Source organism: Prinia subflava, chromosome 2 (genome assembly GCF_021018805.1).
Source record: "Prinia subflava isolate CZ2003 ecotype Zambia chromosome 2, Cam_Psub_1.2, whole genome shotgun sequence".
Lineage (NCBI taxonomy): Eukaryota > Metazoa > Chordata > Aves > Passeriformes > Cisticolidae > Prinia > Prinia subflava.
In genome coordinates, this window is record NC_086248.1 from 31,216,837 (window position 1) to 31,243,515 (window position 26,679).

The window sequence follows — 26,679 nt, forward strand, 5'->3', positions numbered from 1 at the left end:
CCTGGAATGAAGCCAGTGCTTAAATGTGGTGCAGCTCACTTAGGTAAATTTTAACTCTCAAAAAATTATTTGATTTCATTCATTCATTTTCATTGCTATGTGAATAACTTTTTTCCTAGGGTTAGATAATGGAGACTTTTCACAGAATCACAGAATCTGTTGACTTGGAAGGGACTCAGAAGGATCACCAACTACTGGCCCTGCACAGCACCATCCCCAGGAGTCACATCATGTTCCTGAGAGAACTGTTCACACATTTCTCAAAATCTGTCAGGCTTGGTGCTGTGACCACTTCCCTGGATAGTCTGTTCCAGTTCCTGCCACTGGTCACCACAGAAGGCAACTCAGTGTCTTCTCCTATCTTCTCTCTCATATTTAACTTTCCATCAAACAGGACCACCCGTGGGTCCGTTTCCATGGCACTGCTTTCCAGCATCTCGTTCCCTGCTCTGTCCATACATCCAGGGTTGCCCCACCCCAGGTGCAGAATCCAGCACTTTCCCTTATTGAACTGCATGTGGTTGGTGATTGCCCAGGTCTCTTATCAGTCAGAGTCCTTTCTCTGACAACTTTATTTTGTTATTTATTAGTACTAGTATCTTCCAGAGTCCCACTTACCAGATCAGCTATTTCATTTTATGTTCACAACTAATTTGCAGTGTGTTTACATCATCCCACACTTATTGTAGAAAACACTCTCCATCTTTCCATTCATAAGACCTGTACCTCTTTTCTCACTGTGCTTTGTTTCAGCCAGCTTGGAACAAAGGAAGCAGCTCATTATTCTGTGAAATCCGGTTGTCAGACGGATATGCGAGTCTCACCTAACACACCAGAGGAATCCCTCTGCTTAATGAAGCTCACTGGTCTAAAGTGGTGCAGTGAAAGGAGTGCCTTTGTTTAATGTTTAATGTACATTTATAACATATGTTCAATTTTCCTGTTGCAGTGGCTTTTGATGGCAGGAAAGGAGCACTGACTGGTGGATTTAGTGCAACAGCCTCACCGTAGAAAAATCTGCAAAAGGGCTCTATGAAACCAGATCCATACAGACAAAGAAGTACTCAGTTCTTTGGTGTGTATTCTCTGTGGGATTTCTCAGTGTACAGGACATTCCTGAGAGACTCCTGCTTAGCAAGAGGACTTAAACATTTGGGGTGGCCCCATGGCATCACAGTTAAGTTTTACCCTCACTGATAACAGCCAGAGGACCAGAATCAAAATTCTTTGAACACAGAGGAATTCAATACTTATCCAATTTCCACTACTTAGTTTCATTGCAAGAACAGACCTCACTACATTCAAAAACCTAAAGCAGTTTCAGGCTGAGCAACCAGTTGCTCAAAGTCATATACTGAGTTTTCACTTTTCGTATTATTTTGTCTTTTACTTCCACCACAATCTGCAACATTTCCACTGGAGCAGAAAAGACTTTCTGTAGAAAGTTTTGTTTTAGAAACTTCTCATTGCCAGTGCAAATTCATTAAAAGTGAACCAACTAATCTCAATTGGCTTAATGATGAATAGGAATTAATGTCAACCTATCGAAGATTCACCAGCTACACAGAATAGAGAATCAGAGAGTACCATAACAATCATGAAGATGACTCTCAAATACAGTTAACAGAACATGTGTTGTGGGGGGGGGGGTTCTGATTTTAATTCAGTCTTAGGGACATACCATCATGTTTTTCTGGAGACAGTTCTTTTTCTAGCCTAACTCTGCATCAGTTCTTATAATTGTACCCTTCAAACTGATTTTTAGCCTCACAGTACAAATTACCACAATTTATGGCACCTTCTTTTCAAAAAAAATATTGATACAGAGGGTTTGGTAAAGTTTACTTATCATTTCACAACAGTGATTGCATATACTGAAAAAGTTATAATGAAAAGGCCCGATTCAGCTCATGCTTCATGAAGTGTCACCAAATTCAGTGACTGCACTAAATGAAAGCCAGGGCAGAATCTTAACTCCAAATAACAATTTTCCTGGAAGCCTGAAAAAAAGATTTGCCTTCAAAAGTAAATTACACCAATTTTTCTGTCTGCTCTTAAGCTCCTACTCTCAAATCTTGGCTTTTTCATACAATAAAAAAAAATATTAAGGCAATCCAAATGGAAAAAATATGGAAAACCTAACTTGATAGAATGCACAGATGTCTGACAATAAAAACCTTTCTTTCCATATTTTAATGTAATATAAATATACAAGTCACTTTATTTTGGCTACTTTAAAACATGGCTCTGCCACAACATGATTTCAGTATTCAAGTATCTGCTACCACAGCACAATTTTTTGCAAGTCTACTCTTGGATACTACAGCTAATGATATATGTTGGAAATACTGCAAAAATAACTTCTTATTTAAAACCCTTATTGATTAAGTCATTATTGAGGTCATTAAATAACAGAGGAAAATAATTTGTTTGGAATGGATTACAATGAACAGCAGTTACAGTAATATGTTGGTTCTGAAAGAAATATTCTTTGGAACTGAATGTCTTTTTTATAAGGCAAGGTAAAAGAGGGAAAAGGAACTGGGATTTCTACCAAACCACTAGAACTAAATGGAAAATTTCTACTTCAAATAGTTGGAAACTGCTGACAAGACAACTTACCTACTAAGGGAAATTAGACTTTTTATATGTTACATTGCAACTGAGAACATTTCTTTAACATAACACACTAACTTGATTTGCACCTCACGCGTGAGGTGGAAGTTCACTCACAGCTTTTTTCTGCCTCACTTGATCTCCCAGAGTGAGTTTTTAAAAATTCGTTATTAGGAGAACAGCTATGTTTAAGATACAGTCCAACTGTAAGTCTTAAAGTGTTAGGATTCCATGAGTATTATCAAAGGTGTTACATTCAGGGTCAAGAAACACATTTATGCTCCACAATAAATTGGTACTAACACTAACAAACATACAATGAGACCTATGAAATATTCATTCCTTGGATTAAAACAAAATACCTGGATAGCTTGCTTATATTTCATGTACACACAAAAATCTACAACTGTAATACCTGAACACTCTTGTTTTTTTCCTTTGGTCAATGTGTTCAGAAATGCTTGTTGAACATCCACTTCTTGCCTGCTTATTTAAACAGGATGGTTAAAGAGCGTGGAGACACAATGCAGATCATAAGAAAGAAAAGTGCTGTCCGGCTAGCAAAAGACTCCTGCTTCTTCTTGACAGGAAATGGAAGCTAATGTATGTTCATCACTTCCTATAGCTCCCAAGACATCAGCAAACAAGGATGGAGTTGTGAATTTTTTTAATAAAATATTTTTTTAAATTATTCCCCAACAGACATGAGGTCCTATGATGCTCTGTTGCATCAAACCAGCTGGTGTAAGCACAGCTGTAAGTCATGGTGAGTAGATATACAGGAAAACAAAGTGCTTGCATAGACAGGTCAAACCCTTGCCTTGGAGAGCAAGCCAGGCACCAGCTTCAAGCTGTCAGATTCACTTTGGCAGTTCTTAGCTCAGAGCACTTTTCACTGCCTACAGTCCCCTGTACATCTCTACCATTGCTTAGAGCAGACACACTTTCAAAAATTCAGGGGGTTACTTGCAGTCAGGTGCTTTTATACCCTGTTCTGGACTTCTGAAATGTCCAGTTTCCATATTAAGTTTTTTCACTGTAGTGCCAGAGACACAATATCATATTAAAGCAGTTTCCCTCTGTCCACTTGGCTTACTTCCCGTAGCTCTCCAGCAATCACTGTTGTTATTGAACACAAGACTGAATCAGCTAAAATTAAAATGTTGACATTCATAAAAATCAAATGTCCTTTTTCAAATGGCCTTTCCCCTCAGAGACATTTACACAACTCCAGCTGATCTCAGTGGGATTTTTACATGCAATTTGGACCCAAATTTTAAACAGTTTTCTGTGTTTTTTAAAAACAGGTTTCAAAATCAATCTGCAGTTGTAAGTTTTGTGCAGAGCCATGTTTCATTTAAGTTAAACATAGGATTTATGTAAGCCAGCATCCTAAAATGTCAGAATCAACTAAATAAGCCTTCACTTGCAGAGGCACAGAGCAAAATATTCTGGCCTGAGTCCTGCCTTGTTTATAATGGTCAAAAGTCAGGAGTTTCCCATTGTGTCAGCATGCTAGATTGCCACAGCCAAGGATCCAAGTGCATGCATCAGATGAGATGACAGCAGGATCACTTCACTGTTACTCTAATGGTCAAACTCTCGTCAGCACTGGAGGAAGCAATCACTTGGGTGGGCTGATATCCCTCCCTCCAAGATATAAAGTGGTTAGCAACCAGCTCTCAGGCAAGTAGACAGGCAATGTGGCCATGGTTCAGGGGGAAGCCAAAGACTCACTGCCACAGAGACATCCTCACCTGACCCCATCAGAGCAGATTTCTTTTCTGCAGAAAGGCAAGAAGATGCCAACCAGGAGAGTTCTAACCCAAAACAAAGGAACTTTAGCCAGAGCACTCCTGAGTCCTGATCTAAGACAATGCCAACAGGTGCTCACATTCAGTCTCTTTAATATTTTATCTGTCTTTTCCAAAAGTTATTCAGTTAACACTGTGTAGAAATATCTTATTATTATTCACATAACCTTCCCCCGTTGGGTTTTTTTTCTGATATATATTTCATTTCCTATATAAAACTAAGATATATTCCTCAGATTATCAAGTCAGTTTCAAAGGTCACGCTCAAAAGCCTTGGAATGTATGACTTTAAAAATGCATGATACAGCACTAAATCTCCTGAGGACACTGAGTTCTTGTTTCTGTCAGGACGGAAGCAGCACTACACCATCTGACCATTACGTAAAATCCCCATGATGTGCTAAAAACCTCATTGTAAGAAAATGTCACTTGAATTTGTACTATTCTGTCTGTAGGAGGTCATTAATTTCTAAAGCATTCTTATGTTACTACAGAAACAGCAAAAAAGAATAATTTACCAAAGAACTGCTATTAAATTTCTGACCAAAAAAGAGCCCACCTCCAAAATCTCTGAACCTAAACTATAAGAAACATATACAATAGAAAATCACTTCAAACTGAAAATTACCCATTCATGACAACTTTTTTTAATGTTTTGTTTTAGTCCAGCCTAATTCTCACAACACAAATAACTACTCCTCAAACAGCATAGAAGATTTGGGCCCTACCTCACCGAAAAAAGGATTCTCTTTCTAAAGCAGAAGACACAATGACATAATTACCTCTCAAATTTATTTATACTCTCCTGAATATAATACAACATGTCTCTTTTTGCTTATTCTGAAAAGCACAAAGATAAGAAACAAAATGGGCTGACAGGTCTGCTAATGGAGAACAGCAACCTCACGTATGCCAAAGAACTTTATCCTTTTTTATCAACAGTGTGTCTAGCCTAAGATCTTCACTGATATGAGTGGAAATACTTGGAAATTTCTCAGTGAAAGCAAGATGGAAATCTGATCACTGAATATTTTTCTGGAAGAAAAAAATAAACCAGCCTTTTCTCTAAATTTCTCTGAAATTCATATTTAAAAGTGTTATGATTTCCCTGATTACAGTCAGTTACTCAAATATTCTTAAAACTTTTCTGAAAACCATACAGCTGCCAGCAAAAGGACACATAAACCAGATCTTCAGCTTTCAAGATTTTCAGACATTTATTAGTATTAAGCATTTCTGTATTGATTGCTTAATCTAGCAATGAATTTGTTACTCTTTAAAACAACTGCAAATTATGAAAGTTAATCTGTTTAGCAGCTAACGTACAGTATGTTCTTTTCATCTAACAGCATGCATTTGGGCAGAAAATCAAATTCTTACCAGACTTAAAACCACTTCTCTTATTAAAAAACAGATTAGAAAAACAGTAGCTCTCACAAACTGCTCGTTGTCTGCTGCATTTAGGCTCACTCCCTTTACCATGTTTCTCATTGTATTTTATTTCTGGTGTATGAAGACTAGGGTAAAGATCATATGATCACAAAAAATATTGAAAGCCAAATGGTTTGTTTGGAGCAACTGGAGATTTGAGAAAAGAGAAAGACTTTTCTCTAGGACATGCCATGGGCGTTTCTTGCTTGTTCTTCAATCTGAATTACATAACATCAAATATAACCATCAGTGCAAATTTGTTTAGTTACCCCAGCCATCACAAGCCCTGTTCCACCCCAAAGCAAATGGCAGCCTTCACTGATTTAATTTACTTTAGCAGTTTCAACAACTTTGTGTGAGCTGAGGGGAATTATAGCCAAAAAAGTATGTCTGAGGAAAATTTTTCCATGGCACCTTTATATAAGTGCTCCAACCAAAGCTGCCCAGTGATGGATTGCCATGCACTTTGAAAGTGAGAGAATGAAAGAGGAGAGTTTTCTACAGCACATATTTTGCACATGCAGTTATGGTTAAAGCAGTATGAAATATAAAGCTCCAGAATTTTCACCTCTGGATGGTACTTCATAACCGTAGACAAAATCAGCCAGTGACTGAAAGAGGTCATATAAAAGATGAGAACGCTGTAAATTTCTTAAAATCTGGATTACTGAAGAAGAAAAGTATACTCCTTCAACAATGGGGCAAATACGTTGTTTCCCTTTTCCCGCTCCAAAACCACCAAGAAATAAATCCATTCTCTCTGAATAACAATTACCTGGTAATGGAACAGCACTCTCAGCAATGAGTCATTTTCTGATTACTCATTTGCTAAACTCTCTACACTGTGTTGTCTGTGAACAGTTCATAAAACGCTGATCCTCTGGCATGTGTTTATCTTTGGGCTGGACCAGAGAGCTATGCAAACAGTTTATAAAAGAGATTATCTACAGTTACTTGGGGGAATATTTGCCCTCTCTGTTTTATGCAGAGAAGCAATAAGGACAATCATATGCTTAGCAAAAAGAAAAACACAAAGAGAAACTGAGATTACCCAGATGGTAAATCATATCAAGTACACAGAATGGTTTCTGGGTTTCTGTGGATTGATTTTCCCCCGAATCCTGAAACAAACAATCCACTTCAAAACTCTGCAAAACTACCATTCGGAGCAAAGCAGAGGATCAGGGGGCAAATAGTAACAGCTCCAAAATATTTTGGAGATAAAAAACATAACTGAAGGGCCTTCAATGAATGCCTGGGCAGACATGTCCATGCAGACCAGGTTAGAACAGCCTAAAAATTTCTCATTTTTTTCCTTTCTGCCAAAGGATACTCTTGTCTGAGAGTAACTACCCATTTGAGTTCTAGTACATGCAGAAAAAAATAAATCATTATTGAAAGCAGGAAGAATGTTTTCCTACATCCTTAATCATGAGAGACCATTTAGTGATTGAGTAAAATTCCATAAACTTCTGAGAGTTTGGATTTTTCATTTCCTGCCACTTGACTATAAGATAGTTGGAGAAGGTTACTGTATCCAGCTCCTCTTTTCTCACTTTCCTATTAGTGCTGAAATGTTCTCTACACCCAAACTGATTCCTTCTAGGCTACATATCAATTCCATGAACTAGCAACCATCCCAGTTTGAAGGGCAATCTCAAGCCTAGCTCCTGATATGATGAGCAACTATGGCACCACTGACTGAATAGGTTTGGTGAGAATTCATATGGTGAAGACATCAAGTAAGCCCCATAGGGATTCCTGATACAGAAAAATACTTAAGTGCTCAGTCTTTCTGGGTTGTTGGCAATGAAAAACACACACCACACTATTTTGTTTCTCAGACACCATGGCTCGTGGAAAAACTAACTGAAATACTAAACACTTTTTTATGCTTCCTTTCACAGATTTTTTGTCATTACTGTTGATAAGTTTATTTCTCCAGAAGTTAAGACCTGTCCTATTTCCAGCCTCAGTCAGACAAGTTATTTCAGCTACTCATTAGTCAAGTATTCACTTCACTGACCTGTGTAACTTTTCATCCTGGTCCAACCATATTTATTTTAGCTTCACAGCCAGCATGACATCTCTTTTCATGTAAACTTCTATACTGAGCTTTGAAATTTGAATGCCACCTTTCAGTTCCAAAATTGCAACCCTTTCATTCATAATTGTCTGGGTTTCTTTAAAGGTTTTGTTATTTTATCCTTCACTGTGTTAAAATATGGCCATACAGTGAAATACTGTCTTATATGCTGAACAAATATTCTGAAAACCTTTCATACTGTTAGTCAGAGAGGGGTTTTTTTAAATATCTATGACTGTGTCCAAAGAGTCCTGGCCTAATTCAAGTACTTTTATTGCCCCATGAAACTGCAGATATGCTGATTACTGAAATACACCATAGATATTCCATGAGGAAATATCATGAATTAGGTTTTTGCTGTCATGAAAAAGAAATTTGTATTCTGTTCTTTTCCTTTGATCCCCCAGTAAGAACAGACAACTCTACAGTGCTCTTACTAATATTTTATCTAACCAAGATACTTTAAGAGACAGTTTTAATATGAAGAGTAATGTTTTCTGAAGAGCACCCTGATAGGATTTTCAAATCCAGCTGAATCTTCAAAGAATTTACACTTGAGTCATAAAGCTATACATGTCAAAGGGTAAGTAATTTTTAATTTGGTTTCCTTCCAGCTGAAGAACTGAATAAAAAATCATTCCACTGGGTGATAGGATGTTCCTTTATTCATATTTATCCCAAGACAAAATCTCTCACTGAATTTTTAATGTAATGTTTTAATTCAGTTGCTTAGAGCAAAATTTCTTACAGAAATGCTTCTGTGACCTTTTAAGTCCAATACCCATCTTAAACTTCATCTGGTTCCATATAAGCCCATTCCTGAGATAGAGGCAAATATTCTTTCAAATTATTTGGCCCTTTAACCAAAGTTGAGAACGTTTTTCTTCTTATTAACAATTTAGCAATGCAGAAAGTCCAAATAAGAATCAGAGCCCTCAAGAAGGACACAGGGCAGGGAGCACTGAAAGGACAGGACAGTCTGGACCTGAGACTGAATTCTGTTTTTCTGAAGACTTTGTCTTTTTCATTCAATTGTATTTCAATCACTGCTCTCTCTAGGATGTGTTTTAACTGAAGCTATAGGCAGTGCCCTAAAAGACTTTTCTTTTGCTCAAGTTTTATGATAGGATAAGAAGCTAAGCTTATTTTATGAATTTGAAACACACTTGATGTCTCCATGACTTCATGTTAATAAAGGAGCTCTCCTAAGTTTACTGCAAATATATTCAGTGAAAATTTTTCCACCCAGTGTAAACAGCTAACTTGGTCAAACCTTTACTAAAATTTGAGGTATGACTCTAAGGAAGTGAACCATTCACTTTGTTTAACAGTGAGACAGAGGCCTCTCAAGATTTGCAAGAGAAGACTGAGGCATTCCTCCATGCACTGATAGCACAGAGGAGAAAGCAGGGCTGTCAGCTTCTTGTGTCTGCTGGGGTTCCAATCTGGTTTTGTTCTGAGGGTGAAATTTGTATTACTGGATGGACAGTGGCTTGTGTTCAGTGGAAAGAATAAAGGAGACTCTTGCTCAGTATATTCTGCAGTATTGTGAACCTGCTGGAGTGTAGAGGTGAATTCAAACTCTGCCACACAGCACAAAACCTACATTTCACCCTCCCTCTTCCCTCCAAAAAATGTTAGACTAAGGAAGTGGCAGCACCACCACCAACAGGGAAGTTAATTACATCCTGATTATCTCTGGCTCTTCTTGAGGGTATAGGCAGACTACTGATACCTGATCTGATTCATCTGGATCTCAGCAATATTTTGGGCAGGAGACAGGTTCTTTTCTCCTACAAAAGAGCCTTTTAGACCTTGCATGGGTAGTGAAAGCAAGGAAGTTAGGAAACTTTCAGCATGTATTGCAAGGTGCCAGATTCTCTGACGGCTGCATCCATCAGAGTAAGCAGGTCTCAGGCAGTGGGACAGGCAGGCAGTTGGTATCTAGAACTCTCACTCCTTGTATAGTCAGTGGACAGAGAAATGCTCATTTGAAGGAAAAATGAGAACTCAGATGGACTATCTGCCTACTGGAAGTATTTACCTTTCTTCGTCAATCACAGAAGAATCATAGAGAGCCCATGCTGCAAACAGCAGTGTTCAAGTGCCTACATTTTAGCAGGAAGAATTCAGCACATTGTTGAATCACTGAATTTATTTTTAAAATAATTTATTTTACATTTTCCTATTTAAAATAGGTTTTCTGGATTATTTCCTAACCTATATCATAAACAAAAAGTTGAACTGATGAACAGAATCAAGTATATTCCTACTGTAACTTGATTCGCATCAATGGACAAGCCTTAATTCCACATAATTCATCCATAAGGTGTTTTCAAGTGTGATGCCTACACAGCTGCAGTGCCAGATTTCAGCAGTGCATCCCTGGCCAGCACAGAGCAGAGTCACACTTCCTTTCAAGGCCTACGAGGCAGCTTCCCCTATCCTCTGACAATCTACAGATCACACTGAGAATGCTCACAGAGAATTAGTCTGGGAAGTTATCTGCTCAATGTCAGAGAAAGAACTGCCTTTCCTCCTTATAAGAAAGGATCTGACTTCTGCTTTTGCCAGCATTCTGTTTATGCTCAGCTCCAGTTTCTTTGTTAGAAGCAGGATTTGACTTTGTATGCCTAAGACCACGTGTTGTTTCTCTGATGCAAAAATGGCCCCTGAACAACTTTCAGTCTCAGTACTGCAGAAATGCTGCAAATTTTCAAATGGATGAGATACTTTAACCCGATTAATCAATCCTGTTACATTAAGAAAAATATGCCACTAAAACTGCTTGGAAGATGATAATTATAAGACAAAATATTTGAAGGGGGCTGGTGTGGAAGTACAGACAGTTGTGGTTGGTGCTTGTGGCAATAGATTTTCAAGAGACACAGAGTCCCCTCCACAACCAGTGATTTAACCCACTTTTTTTTCTTTGAGGACAGAAGGTTTGGAAAGTCCCTGTAAAGTGTCTTTATGTCTATTCTTCATTTAGATATTTACTTCTACAGAAAACTTGGGAAGACACTTTAAACCACCATAAACATTGGTCAGAAAATGAAGAAATAATAAGAGAAACAATAAATAATTACCTTCAAGTGTTTCTCCCTCTCCAGACAGGGCATCTCCTGCTCCAGAGGCATACAAGGCAGACACAGTCAGTGCATACCTAGTGGCTTGGTCCAAGCCTTTCAGCACTTTAGAGGTGGTGTCCCCTTTCACGGTCACTTCCTTCATTTCACCTCCTGCCGCCGGAGTGTACGTTATAAGGTACTGCTGCACTTTGCCAGGAGCAGCACCCCAGGACAGCTTCATTGTGGATGTTGTAGCATCAGAAACTCTCAAATTCCTTGGATTGCCTCGGACTGCACATGGTAAAAGATGTTGAAAACAAGTTGAAGCAAGCTTAATTTCTTGGTTTATCTTTTAGGTTAGCACTACATAAGACTTTATGCTAAAAAAAAATGCTAAATATTGATAGGCTGGACCAAAACTGCTACCATGTACCTTTCTGTGATCAGGACTGTACAATCCCATCCCCACCCTCCTTGGGCAAAAATGCACAATAAAGTCTACTTGGGGTTTTTTTCCTGTTAAAGCAGGCTCAATCCTGGAGCACTTAAACAGACTAGCAACTCTAGATATGCTCAGATTCAACAAAAATTCATGTTGAAGTCGCTGTCTTCAGAATCAAGTCAAAGCTGACAAATTAAAGGTGAAATTAACACGTTTTGGTTTCCTAAAAAGGTCTTTTTGATGATAACTTTCATGGGTCAGTGAAACTTCAACAATGATAACGATAGTCATACTGTCTGTACTCTCTGGATTTTGTTTAATAAGGCATGATACATGTTAAAGGATCATGCATTTTCACATACATTAAATCTACAGTGATAACTTGAGAAAATTAAATGTTTCATTAATTTCTTGGGAGACATTCAGCACAAAGTGCAAACAGAGTCTGAATTTGCTCAAAAGGTATTTAAGGTATGTAATTTATATCACTGACAATATGAAGAATCATGGGGACAATTAATTGAATATACAGGTAGATTCTTCACCCAAGTTACCTTGCCATATCAGGTTCAAGATACTGTATTTTAAAATGAAATATTGTAATTTTGATAAATTCTATTGTCTTAAGTTATCTCTCAGCTAGACTTGGGCAATGTTAACACTCTCTGTTTATCTAGGATAATACATAGGGACTATATGGTTTATTCTCCCTTCAGTATGAATATGTCAACATGCAGTGAGTTTTTCTCACGCTCACTATGTTCACAGCATTGATCATGTACCTTCATCAGTTTTTGCATATCCATTCAATGAATTCCCAGGCCCAGACTGATACTCAGGAACAACAGACACTTCATATCTTGTATCTTGGATCAAATTCTGCAGAGTAGTTGACCTATCATTTGCTGAGACAGTCACTTGTCTCCTTTCCCCTCCAGTAAGTGGTCTATAAACAAGCCTGTACCGTAGGACATTTCCCGGAGCTGGAGTCCAGCCAACTACAAAGCTATCAGTAGTTTCATCTGTTATCCTTAAGTTTCGAGGAGCACCTTTAACTACAAAAAATATACACATGTAAGTTGTAAATATTTGCCTTTAGTAAAGTAGTATCTGAAGCAAAACCATGCCAATTGTTCTGTTAGGTAATTTGCTTTATCAAAACTGTTTATATTGCCCTCCCATTGCTTTAGGGTACACACACCTTTAGTCATTTCTGAAAATGTAGGGTCATAGTTACATTCGGCAGTGGAACAAAGTTGTCCCCAAAAGTACATTCATCCCAGTTTATACAACTGCTTCTGAAACTTAAGACAGTCTGACTGTGTTTGATGCTAACAGTACAACTGAAGTGTGTAAGGGACATTTGGGCATAGTCAGGAAACTTCTTAAAACAACAGGTGGTACAAGTTTCCTTGCTGCAGCCATTTGCTTCTGCACCCCTTTCATTTACAGGTGGAAAATGGCACTTGTCAGATGCATCTGACTATCCTATTTGCAAGAACAAACGCAGAACAAACAGCAAAAAAGCCCCACCAAATCAATTCTATTTCTATTGAATTTTTCTAACAAAAAATATATTCATTGCAATATGAGTTGCATCTAATGTTTAAAAAAGGTTTCTGAATTTAGTCTCTAACTTAAAGAAATAGCTTGTTATCCCAGAAACTAAAGAAAAATTGTGATGAATTCTTTAACCTGCTCCTTGACTAAAGCTACAGCAGTTCAGATAAACTCAGTGGGCACACCAAACAAGACCTGACTCTTCCAACAGACATAAAGATCTACTGTACTGCACACTGCCTAGCAGTACACAGCATTGTCACTTAGGGGAAAAGAGTCCTGGTTTTTGTTGTTTGCTATCTATATTTCATAAGTATTCTTCTTCAAAGTTAAGAGTGGAGCAATTAATAATCCCTGTTTAAGAAAATAAACTTGTTTTCTATTAATCAGAAACACAATACTCAAATCCTTTAAAAGCCTGAAACCAAAGTTAATTGCCAAGAAAGCCATCTGGCTCAAACTGTTAGCTAGATCTGCATGGAGAGCTGCTGATGTTTATGTGGCTGTAGAACAGCTCAGTCTTCTGAGACGTGCTGGGATATCATCAGATCACAATGTTAATAATTATTTAAGGTAGTATCAGTTACAAATGGGAAGACAGATTATTTTTATTAAAGCTTTTCCTTCTCCTGTCCCTTATGCACACAAGCTACATGTTCTATCAGCCAAGGGCTTGTTTATTTTCCTAAGGGAAAATTACGTCTGGCCAAAATATTCTGACTGGTACAGTCATGGAAATGTGCACACTGACAGTGAAAACTGCATCTTCCAAACTTAACATCCAAACTAAGCTATTTTATAAGTGTTTATTTCTATCAGTCTTAAGAGGAAAGAGCAGTTAACAAATCTTCATGCTATTTCTTTTTCTCCCTTGGAACCATTTATGTAACCAAAGGTCACTAATGACAGCATGGAATAATGAAAAAGAGTAGATCAATATTTTTAAAAGCATGATATAGAGTAGACTGAGTGTTCAACTACTGGAATAGAAAATCAAATCTACTGTCATGCTCCTCTTTCAATCAGGAGAAATGCATCATGGCAACTCCATTAAGAAAAAGCAAAGCTAGAATGCTTAAATTTACAGCCATTGATCACATAAAACACATACTGACATCAATGGAAACTTTGAATCAGTTATTGGATGAGACCAATGAATTTCTGATTAAAAAAAAAAACCAGTTAACCAAAACTCAAGCCCTTTTAAGCTTATTGTATACAAAACAAGATTTCTACTAGTGTTGCATTAGATGTAGACACAGCAAATTACATAGGCACACATTTGTGTTTAAATGTATTGAAGTCAACATACATTCCTGCATCAGTCTCATAATTATTAAATAGAGTAGAATAGAACTGAATAGTTCAGCTGGAAAGGATGTATAATGTCCATCTAGTTCAGCTTGAGCCTATATTGACAATAATTCGTGCCACAGAATTATTACGGAGAACACACTACTTCATTTGAAAGGAGTCCACTGCAGAGGAAGACAGCATCTATCCAACCTTCAGGAAAATTAAAGTCCAATCTTAGCAAATTTATGCTTGCATATTATTGGAATTTTAAATCTTTACTGAGTGCATTGAGATGCAACAATGTTTATTCTCATCTCAGCTCTAGTTGGCTGTTCCTTATTTACCCGCTCTCCAGCTAAGCAAATTCTTAATTGAACATATGACTCCCTCATGTCTGAGAATAAAGGGAATCCTACCTTCTAAGGTGGTTTCCTCTCCATCCAAGGGAGGGCCATCACCATCTTCATATTCAGAAATCACACTGACTGCATAAGTAGTCTCAGGCAGTAAGTTGGTGAGAACTGAGCTGGTACTTGAAGCTGGTACTGAAACAATGAATTCATCTCCACCGACTGCTACTTTATATTTAATGAGATAGGACAAAACCTCAGATCCAGCTGGAGACCAGCTCACTTTGAAACTCTCTGATGTTACGTCAGAAAAGACCATGTTCTTTGCAGGTACATAAGCTGTATGGAAATAAAAATGTGCATATGAGGCATACTTGCCAGAATACATTAAACACAAAATTTCTAAAATAAATAATTAATGTTCCTCAATAACTTGATTTATTTTAATTGACTAGATTTTGTTGTATGTGCAGAGTATCTTTTCTGTACTTGTTTATAGCTATCAAATTTCAAGAAGATCATACCTAGGCTGCCTAAAATCATTCAGGAGTAAGTAGAAGCACCAACTCACTGATTACTAGATTAAATGAAAACAGTGCATCTAAAAAAATATATTTATGAAAACTTAATTTAGAATCTGATGATCACGCTGGGTTGCCTATTTCATATGCCCGATGAACAGCAATAACGTTATGTCCTCAATGGAAACTAAAAATTGTTGGGGATTTTTTGCAGATCTAGATTAAAAATATGACAAAATAAACCCCAGTATTTTTTCAGGAATGAAGTCACAGAGGGAACAAGGAATTTGACACAAGGCACAAACACAAATCTGACATCCTGGGCTTGTTTTGCTTGGCCTAGTCAGCCTAACAGTGGGGATCTTAAAACTGTTCAAGCCCTCTAAAACAAAGGCTGCTTTGCTGGTTTGCTCCTCATAGTTATCCTAGAACAAAAGGCTTATTTTTAAAGAGAGTGAGGCTTTCAACACTGGGGACTCTTCAGTGTTAGTGTCCTACTAAGGATAGGTAGGGACACCGTGGGTGCAACAAATAATAAGTAACTTTATCTGACCAAAAGTTGGCCATTTAGAAAACTTTTGAATGTTAAAGGTTATCCATGCTGGCCTAATTTGGATGCATATAAAGACTTTCATGTGCTACTTCATTTCAGTCTTTACAGTTAGATTGCAATCACTATCACCCAGCATCTGCTGTCTCAAGTTGTCTCATCTAAGCCCATTTCAGAGAGCCATTAATTTTACCCTAAAACTAATTAAATTGCTCTCTAGCACTGTTGGCATTACTTTGTTGCCTTTAAGCACCTAAAAGATAAACTTAGACTTGCCACCTTGTTTTGTAGAGCAAAAAAAGAATGCTCTGGTAACGGTTTTACTCAAGGCATTGAGTGCAAAAGCAGAGCGTATCCACTATAGTCATTCCAATAGACACACATTTTATTAGCTTTTTAGATACCTAGCAGGGGTGGGGGAAGAAATTCTCCAATATTTTTTCATTTCCATTTATCCATTCATATCACCTGTTGCTTTTAATATGTTTGAAAATGAGAAGAAAATTCCAATTATTAAAATTATCATTTGCATATGGACAATCTCATCAATATAAATTCTTTAGGTAACTATTAGCACAAAACATTAGTTCAGATCCCTTTTTCATTGCATTTTCTACATTCCTCTAAGTAACAGTAGTTACTTACATTTTCTCCTTATAGCAGCCAGTTCCTGCTCAATTCGTAGGCAGACAGATTGTGTAAGTTCAAATGATATTCTTTGAAAAGCATCAAAATCTTCCACTGTGTAAACATGGGTGTCTGCAGGAGGTGATGCTATTGCTTCCAACTCTGTACGCACTGCATCCTTCACACCAACTGCAAATATTTCTACATCTGCATCCCTCAGCTTAATTGCAGGTTCTTTAAAAGCATCTGACGATTTTCCATCAGTGATAAGAATCATGACTCTCGGCACGTTTGGTCTTGATCCTTTGCTGGTAACAAATACTTTCTCCCTCACATATGTCATTGCTTTGCCTGTGTTGGTAGATCCACCTCTGTAGGGGAAGGTGTTAATAGCCTGAATTATGTCTTCCACTCTGTTGTATCTGTTCAAAGAAAACTCCATATGGGGATCTCTGCTGTACTGGACAAGACTTATTTGTACTTTTCGAGGTGATATCTCAAAGCTTTTAACTAACACTTCCAAAAAGGCTCTTACTTTTACAAAATTGGCGATACCGATGCTGTAGGAACCATCCACTAAAAACACAACATCAGCTTTTACATCCACACCACGTGAGCATTCTGCAAAGAAAAAGAATGAACACTGTAAACAGATTTTCAATAGCCACATAGATTACAATCATATCTGTAGCTCATGTATCACACACAATTGCTTATAAACAAAGTAAACTATGCTAAGCAAAGTTGTTTCTTAAAAATAATAAAGATACGATATTTTAAAAAGCATCAGAGGTTTCATCAATGAAAAGCTAAGTTTGAAAAGAAGGTGGCTCCAAACTCACCCACTTGAACTTTTACTTGTTGTGTTTTTTCCATTATTGTTATTGGCTCACTGGGGGTCAGTCCTTTCATTGCATAAACATTAATTTGATACTCCGTGTCTGGAGAGAGATCTTTAACATTCAGAGCAGTAGTCTGAGGACCCACACTCAGCACATGCTGTTTGCCCCCAGCTATCATTGGAATGAACTGCAGACGATAGCCAGTTATTTGGCTTGTGGATGGATCCCAAGTGATTCTAACAGACTTTGAGGAGATCTGAGTGGCCACCAGATTTGAAGGAGGCTCCACCACTGAAAGAAAGCAAAAGAAAATCCAAAATATTAGCTACAATTATAAACATATTTTCTCAACAGCTTCTATTTCTGGAATAAGTTTAGTTATCTTCACTTTATTAAAAATCACTTGGGGGTATTTTAAAACATAAATAGACAGAAATGAATTACAGGACAGTCCAAATGAGACATCAGTGAGAGGGCAAAAATATGAAGAATTTGTGGTCCCCCAAGTATAGCAGAAGTTCTAGGAGAAGTGCTGCCCAGCTCTAAAACTGCTTCAACCAAAAGTGAAAACTACATTCAAAGGAACACAGTAGTGTGAACAAATGCAGATTGAGCAGAGTACTACAACAGCAGAGTCATCTCTACTGACATTTTTGTCAAAGAATAACTAGTTACTTAAAACTTTACAGAGCGAGAAAGCTGCAGTGACATAGCCTCATGTCTTTGTTTTCTCAGTTTTCTCCAGTTTTCATGCTTTGGTTCTTAATCTATTACATAATACGACCCTTCACCAAGCAGTTTTTTCCCTTTAATACATTTTTCCACGGAAGTGATGCCTGTGTCTAAACTGACTGATAACTGCACATCACTGTGTTGCCTTTGAAAACATGGAATAATGGAGCTATTCCAAATCTGCTACATCGCATGCTCTGTTATCTTGCATTTAAAGACACAAAGCTGAGACCAGTTTTCCACTTTCCACATTCACTTGCTAAATGAGGCAACAGATGAAACTCTACATTTAAAGCAAAGGAAGTAGGGATAGCCTCTTCAATAGACATTGGAATAAACTGAAGCTATAAATAGTTTTTTACAAAGTGTCTCACCTTCTTCCCCACTAACCAGTTCACCTAGTTGTTCATCAACACCAGAGCACACTTGCAAGATAATTTCATTCTGTATATCCACAATTCCATCAAAATTAGCCACATTGAACACATGCTTCAGTGATGGCTGAGATGCAATCAGCTTGAGTTCTTTTGCATCTGCTGCTTTGATACCTAGAAGTTGCAATAGACAGAACTGTGTTAAGCAGTCATAAAATACAGACACCTGTGAATGTAATTTGTGAAGTATCAAAACATTCTGGGGTGAAGCTGAGTTTAATTAGTTCTGCCTTCTGTCATGATCAATAATCAAACTACAAAATTATGATTAAGGAAATGAGATGGCAGACTCAATTTTCAACCAGGGAAAATAATGTGGTGTAAGTGAAGAATGAGGCCAAGGTTGAAATTATGCTAGTCAATCATATTAATCTCTTTGTAGGAGCTACATAATTACCATCAACTAGTGTGTTCTGCTCTGGAGGACACAAACTACCCATTTCAAGGCATACACATGAAAAGAGGAGCATAATGAAAGTCTTAAACCACACAGTCTGCTAAACTTATAACTTAAATTTTCATGAATGTTAATCTTTCAATAATTAGAAAAACTCAACGTACCCAAGGAAAAAACTTCAACTCCTATGTTGCGAAGTTCTCTTGCAGGAATTTCTACGTCATCTTGAGCTTTTCCATCAGTAATGACAATTGCTACTTTGGGAAAGCCTTTTCTTGCTCCAGCAGACTCAGTGAAGGTGTTTTGAACAAGGTAATCAATAGCCTCACCTAAAGCCAACATCACAAGTTGAGTCTTATTAAACTTATATGAACTAGGATTTAAAGCAAATTTGAACGAGGAAACAAAATGCTGAATAAAAATGTATGTGGAAAATCTGTACCTGTCATTGTGTTGCCACCTTTGTAAGGTATCCTTTTAATTGCATCAATAAGATCACTTCTTCTGAAATACTGATTTAAATTGAACTCTGTTCTTGTATCTGAGCTGTACTGAACAACTCCAACTCTCGTCTTTTCTTCCCCAATGTCAAAAGCTGATACAAGGGCAACCATGAAGTCCAGAATATATCCAAAGTTATTTCTTCCTACACTCCATGAACCATCTACCAGGAAAACTAAATCTGTCATTGCACTTATGGAGCATCCTGGAACACAACAGGGAAAAAAGGAAAACCAACTCTATTAGCAAATGAGAAATTACATCCTTAAAAATCAGTGAGAAATGTCTACTGGAAACTTAGAAGGTAAAAGCTGAAGTAAACAGATATTTAAAAGATTGATCTTCTCTGGGATATCTTGCTTGGGGAAACATTACTCACATAAGAACTCCCATATGATTTTTCTAACAGCCATTATCAAAAGGGAGCTGCTTCAAGACACCTCTCATGATAATGCACAAGATCTGTTGTGCCACAACAGATGAAAACACCCATACAAAACTTTTTGCAATGATTTGATGGCACAGAAAAATTTTATTTTGTTACCAGTTGTGCCTTGCATCTTTATTTCCCCATTGTAGCTGCGTAAATTCTTCTGCAAAGCTTTTTATCTACAGCACAACACCTTTTGTTAATAGGACCAAGACACTCATGAACTTCCTCAGGTTAGTTGCATGAAATCCCTAGTCTCAGTACCAACTTTGCACCTTAATCTTTCAATGCAGCTTATAAATTCCTTCTGTTCCAGTCCCTTCACAAGTTTTCTTAACTCTGCAGAACTTTACAAGTTAACTTCTTTGGTAGGTAACACAGAAGCACAATTTAAATTTGTGAGCTAGACCTCATATAAGATAAATGTCAGATAAGTTGAAAAGCAAAGCACCTTACTTTGTAATTGAGCCTCAATCTTCTTTTCATCTGGTATCCCTGGGCCACCTGTCTGAACTGCACAAAGCACAACACAGACAGAATGAATGGGGGAAATAGGGTTAGATTTTTAAACACCAAAGAAAAGAACATAAGGAATTAGAGACACACATCTGACAAGCCTCAGAACACAAAAAATAAATTCAGGTTCTAGATATACCACCTGTACTTACAGGTTTGACAACATAATATTCAGGGTGACACAAAATACAGAAAATGTAAATATCTAAGAATCTTCTGTATTTGTACATCTTGTGTGGTCATTTCCTGAAAATTACCTGCAACATGCCTGGAAGAAGTACCAGTATTACTCCTTTCTAACACCTAGGGGAACTGATAACTAGTAATTTTCCCATGGTTCTTTGTGAAGCCTGAGACATGATACAAAATGTGTCCTAGAAAAGAACTGTTGTGCATTTTTATTTAATTAAATTTATTCTTTTTTAATTATTAATAAAAATATTAAAGGTTAAATTCCATATTTTAGCATGCATTTATGTATATTGTGTCACATTTCATTATTATTTGATGATTAATATACTTTGCTATCTCACACAGGATGTCAGTCCAATTCATTTGTTACTGAGGTCAATGATTGTCTTCCCCTTGAATTCAGCAGATGCAATTTATAGGAAGAAGGTATAGCTCAAAAAATGTAGTGGCCTCCTGCCAAGAATTCTTTAGACATTGGTAGATACTATGTTCATGTTAATATCTTTTGATCTCTTGCAAATTTTCTCTGCTTCTACTAGGACTAATGGAAAAAGGCTGTTCAGACAGCTCCATTGAAGGAGAGTTTAGGTATGTGGCAATTTTGTTGGAGAACTGGATCAAAGCCAAGTTTTGTGAATGACCACTCAATTATCTTAATTTTCTTTCTAATTGTACTGCAGCTACTTACTTGTCAGCTGGCCAAAAACAGGTAGGCTCTCCTCTCTGTTGTCATATGAAGCTATTGATACAACATACTCTACATCAGGTATAAGATCTGATATGACAGTTTGGGTAGTGCTAGGTGAGAGAGTAAATTCTTTAGTAGGTCCATCTGCAATAAATATATAAAACACTCAATACAGCCTTAAAATCCAGTAATATTGATAAGCTGATTGTAAAACAAAATGCAATAGGCAATAATCTATCTCAAACCCAATGATAATTTTAGAATGATACACTTTCTGTTTTCATGAAGTATAAATATTGAAACATGAAACTTTAGGCTAATGTGCTTTTTTTTAATAGTGAATAAAATTGCTAAAGTGTTTAATAAATTCCAGGAAATTTGAAACTTGAAATGCACATACAAAATGTACTATCATCTAACAAATCATGTCCTGTTCTGACTCAATATCACTTTTACACTGATTATTTTTCAAAGTGAAATAGAAAAAGGGCTGTCTTACACAGCATAATACAATTATTAAACTTTAAGGTGAAAGCATAGAAGAGGAGCAGGGTGATGATTCTACCTTGTTTTTGCTCCTTGCAAAGCAAAGGCATATGAAGCTTGTTACTTGCAGACCTAAAATGGTAAACACTATGGCAAGAATAGCTCTGACTTGGAAGAATCACTGTTTTTCCTGTATGCCCTTTGCTGCTACCCAGGCTTGATCACTGACTTCCAAAACATTTTAACGGCTACTCTGATACTTAAGTTAGATACAGGCTAAAATAAACTCAATGCTTCAAAATATGTAATCACATAAAAAATTTTGACAGAACTCACCATTTGTTGGAACCACAGTTACTCTGTAACCCACTATTGCATCTGGTGGCCTTTTCCATGACATTTGAACATTACGTTCATCTATAATTGTAAAATTCAAGTCTGATGGTGGGTTAACTGCAAAAGATTCATACCAGGTAGATGTTTAACAGCTTGAACAAGTTTTGGCAAATGAATAAATAAAACAATTTTGAGCAAAGCTTACTAAAATTGTCTTTGCATAAATTTGTTTCCAACAAATATAAAGATATATTGTTGGAAAAAGAGTAAAATAAAAGCTGACAAAATATGACAAAACATCAGAGAGTATATGCGTTACAGAGGACAGCACAGAACATATGTTTCTTGAGTTGCCAAGACATTCAAGAATGGCCAGCAAAATCAAGCACAATAGAAAACACATTTGGATACATGTACAATGAGTTCACAGATAATCACCACATATGCAAACATTTCACATAACAATTAAAGGAAATTTTTTTACATGCTGGGTGCAATCCGTACAAGCATGCCAAATCACAACCTGCTTACAATATCATGAGATCATTTAGAATGGGGAGAACACAGTACTCTTCTCAATTAAACATCAAATAATTGATCAGCTTTTTTAATATAGTCTCTGCATATGGTATTTCTTATCAATTTCACTAAATCTAGAAACTAGGCAGAGAAAATAAACAAAATTTAAAGAATACAGGAAAAGATTGGGCATTTAATGTTCAGTAAAACAATTTCTGTTAGGGTCTAGATATGAATCTACATGAAAAATGTATATCAGCAATAATGATACACTGATGTATCATTATATTACAAAATATTGAGAACTCCACCCCTTTGTTCCTAGAAGCCACTCAAGTGACATACTTTGCATATAGCAACAAAGGATTCAGGAACTAAGGGAATAATAGATGGCATTAGTAATGGTTGCAATTTGCCAAAATATTTGAGCTAATGTAAATTTCTCAGAAATAAAATTTTACCTGTTTACACCAGATTTCTGCACAATTTCAAAGGTGTAAACTATTGTTTTCATGTTCCCTTTGCAGCAGGTGTATCCATACTAATAGCAGCATTTTAACATAAAATGCCAGTATGGTTCCAAAAAACACAATGGTTAATTATGAAAAGACAACATCAAAATATACTTAAGGACATTTATTTTACAGAATTTATAGAAAACAGCAAAGAGGGCACCAGTGGACTGAACAAATGACTGCAAATAAAACTTGTAGGAGCTGATGACAGAAGTAACTAAACAGTACAGAAAGAAATAGTTTACATACGCTAATTTGCAGCATCATGCATACGTAAATGAAATGTTGATTACTGGTTTTTTAGCTTCCCACAATGGACAAAGCCTCCATGTACAAGGTTCATTACACAAAGACGTTTCATAAATATTTTATAATGATATTCTCTTTGTAAAATTGTCATGCTTATTCATGCAGTATTTTACTGACTCACTGTCAGTGCATGGTAGGTATATTATATATTATTGTTTAAATAGGTCTACAAAGTAAGATTAGATCCAGCCATACTTTCCTTAACTACTAGTGAGAGAGTTTTGCAGGCATTTTTAAAAGATAGATCTTCTGTTTCATAGAAGATCTCCATCATATGTCAGATTTCATATCAGATTTGAATACAACTTTAAAAGCAGATAGAGCAGTAAATGCTAGGATGTTTAATTATGAAAAGACACTGTCCAATTAGAAAAAGTAAAACTGAGCTAAAAAAATGGCATTGTTTTCCTTTTGATTTTCTGTAATTTCCAACCATAGGATAATATGGCTTTATAATACTGATACAATAGATAACACTAGTACTGAAGTAAATGTTATTTTTCTGGTTGTCCATACACAGGCAGTGAGATTAGACTGTTAACCTGCATGCACACTTTATTCATCATTCAGTTTATGAGTATCACGATGCTAGAGATGGCAGGGTAGTTACTTAGTATCAAAATCATGCAACACATGTTAATTGTAAAATACATTTAGATGATAAGAATATCATTATAAAATATTGTTTCAGTGGCAATGGCTCAGGACAAATTTAATGCAAAGGCAGAGACAACTGACCTGAGCATGCTTTTAAAAAAAATTCAGTACATGGAAAAAGTAGCACCACCAACCTTGCAAGTAAATTGGCATGTTGCAGCAGAGACTTTAGGCATTAACTGCTGAAGGACAGCAGCAGCCCAACTTGTTGATATCCAAATGACCGGATTCCAGATAAACTGAAAAAGCTCACTGTGAGGAAAAATCTTTAGCATTTTAAAGGATTTTATTCCATTTTATGAAAATTCAGATGTGGATCTTGGCAGATAACAAGAATAGTACATTGACATATGAGTGATGTATCCATTCATCCAGGTGATCATAGAACAATGGCATTGCAGGGGAACTTGAAAATCCCCTTGTCCATCCCATGGTCAAGACAAGATCAGCCACCCTGTGTCATTCCTGACATGTTTTCTCAGATCATCCTTAAAGACCTCCACTATTGTCAAGACCGACAGCTTCCCACAGAAATTACTCCAAAATCTCACTGCCTTTGTCACCATAGTTATTTCTGAGACCTAATCTTCATCTTCATTGCTGTACTTTAAATCCATTCATTCTCAGCCTATGGCTGGCTTATCAAACTCAAGCACTGAATATTTCTCCCCCAGAAATCCAAAAAGGAATCTTGCTTGAGTGAAAAAAATAATACGTTTGGATCCAATGTCATCAAAATGTCTTCCAGATGGCCTGTGAGCTTTTGATATTCAAACAGAATCTCCAAAACATCCATGGACCTTCACAGGGGTCAGATTTCACCCAAGTGAAACCAGCTGTGGGGTGAAGACCAAACCGTGGTCATATGATTTAGAGTAGTAAGCTGATCTGAAGTACAGAAAAATGTTTAGATGATAAAAACCTTATTGTGATAATAAAATAGGGCAACTGTTGCTCCATCTCATTAAAATTCTTCTTCCAGAAGGGAATTCACCAGCAGAAAAAAAATACATCTGCAATATTGAATCAAACCAGAGTTCTAGGCAAAAAATGCCCCTTGTTATAGTAGGAGTTTGCCCCTTTACAGGGACAAGCCCTAAAACTTCACTCAAAAGAATTTTATGTGTGAGTGCAGCTTAACTCCACCAAGCAGTCTTGATGTCAGACTACTTGCAGCAGTGAAGTTGCACCTGTTCTTAGTGTAGTGACACTGCTGATCCTGTGTCCATCAAAATCCATTCCAAACCTCCCTGACTTGTCAAGGTACAGGATCACGATCACGTATGATGAAATCCATGGCTCCCCTACGGGTTTCCAGAGAAGTAAAAACATATCCTGCTGTACAACAACCATGTTTCCACAGCATTAATTTTGACCATTCTTAGAACCATGTTATGATAACTTCCTTAACTGAATCTTCTATATTATGTATAACAAAAGAAAAAAATCAGGCATAATATACTTAAAGCATTGCCAGTTCTTATGTTATACACACATGTAATAAGAGTATAATTTCTGAAACAAAAAAAATAAAAAAGGGAGAGCAAAGCATCTTTTTCATGCCATGAAGGTCTCACATGTCTTTTGTTAGCTTGTACTACTCCACAAGTAATATAAAAATTTACAGCTTTTTGCAGATATCAGAATGTGACTGCTAGAAGATCCAAATAAATACCTTAACAAGACAGAAATAAAATATAACTGGAACATCAAGTAATTTATATCTAGAACCAGATTTAAAAGTAACAGAACTTGGAAGTAGCTGCCATCCACAGTCTCTATGTGAAATATATTTTGTGATTCCATCACTGGAAAGGACACACTATAATTAGCATGCAAAATAATGTGTTAGCCCATGTTAACATACAGTCTACAGAAGCTGAAGAATAAGCTCAGCCTTACCATCCCAATGATAAGGGTTGCTGAGGCTGGGAGGTGCCAAGACTCTTCATTTACTATTTTTTTTCAGCTATGGCATGAATTTGGAGCAAGTAACTAGATCATGACCCCACTTAAGCTCCTCTGAAGTCTGCATTGTCTATGTGACTGGGAGAAAGAATGATCTACAGCCTAGAAATGTAGTAAAGAACAGTTTCTCAAAAGGTCAGCCTCTCAGACTTGTTAGATATTCATTGCCAATCACAACACAGAAATATAACAATCTGTATCTTTGCATTTTTAAAATTTTGTGTATGTATATGAAATTTCTTCCAAATAGAAGATGCACAGCTTATAAATGTAATTTGAAAAAAATTCATTTAAATCTATGTATCTATACAAATACATACATATCTCAACATAACACATATGTATACACACATTGTATGTTTGAATATTTACCAAATTTTACACGTTTGTGCATATATGTGTATATACATTTACACATGCATGTGTATTTTGCTTCTAATTAGCAGCACGAAAAACAGGGATCTATAGTCACCCTCATGTATATAAAAATTGCAATTTCACATCAATTTACATGGCTATGTAGGACCTTTGAAATCAACAGCTTCTTTCTCAAAAGATATTGCCATCAAAAGATAATAAAATTATGGTCCTACCAACCAGTTTCAAAACTTTAAAGTTTCAGCTATCCCAGATCACCTCTAAATCACTCAGTCAATGAAAATTAATGTCTCAGCTTTAATAAAGCTCAGCACAGCTTTATTACAAGCCAAAAAGTCTAATCCTCTGCAACTGCTGTGATGTAATTATTTGTAACTTACTATACTGGGTGTCCTGGTAATAGATTTTTCACCAG

General features: G+C 36.7%; 1 protein-coding gene across 2 annotated transcripts in view; it reads right to left on the reverse strand.

Moving 5' to 3' along the window:
* COL12A1 (collagen type XII alpha 1 chain) overlaps positions 1 to 26,679 on the reverse strand; it is a 101,014-nt gene that overhangs the window by 67,213 nt on the left and 7,122 nt on the right. The window contains exons 4-14 of one of the 2 annotated variants that reach the window (XM_063389479.1): positions 21,919 to 22,035; positions 21,097 to 21,240; positions 20,157 to 20,213; positions 19,212 to 19,475; positions 18,934 to 19,098; positions 18,313 to 18,486; positions 17,207 to 17,497; positions 16,383 to 16,985; positions 14,733 to 15,005; positions 12,243 to 12,515; positions 11,037 to 11,309 (exon numbers count right to left, since the gene is read on the reverse strand). The exons of the other annotated variant lie outside the window; for it this stretch is intronic. Coding sequence (XP_063245549.1) covers positions 11,037 to 11,309; positions 12,243 to 12,515; positions 14,733 to 15,005; positions 16,383 to 16,985; positions 17,207 to 17,497; positions 18,313 to 18,486; positions 18,934 to 19,098; positions 19,212 to 19,475; positions 20,157 to 20,213; positions 21,097 to 21,240; positions 21,919 to 22,035 — 2,634 coding nt within the window. The remainder of the gene's footprint in view (positions 1 to 11,036; positions 11,310 to 12,242; positions 12,516 to 14,732; positions 15,006 to 16,382; positions 16,986 to 17,206; positions 17,498 to 18,312; positions 18,487 to 18,933; positions 19,099 to 19,211; positions 19,476 to 20,156; positions 20,214 to 21,096; positions 21,241 to 21,918; positions 22,036 to 26,679) is intronic. 2 annotated transcript variants of the gene reach the window in all.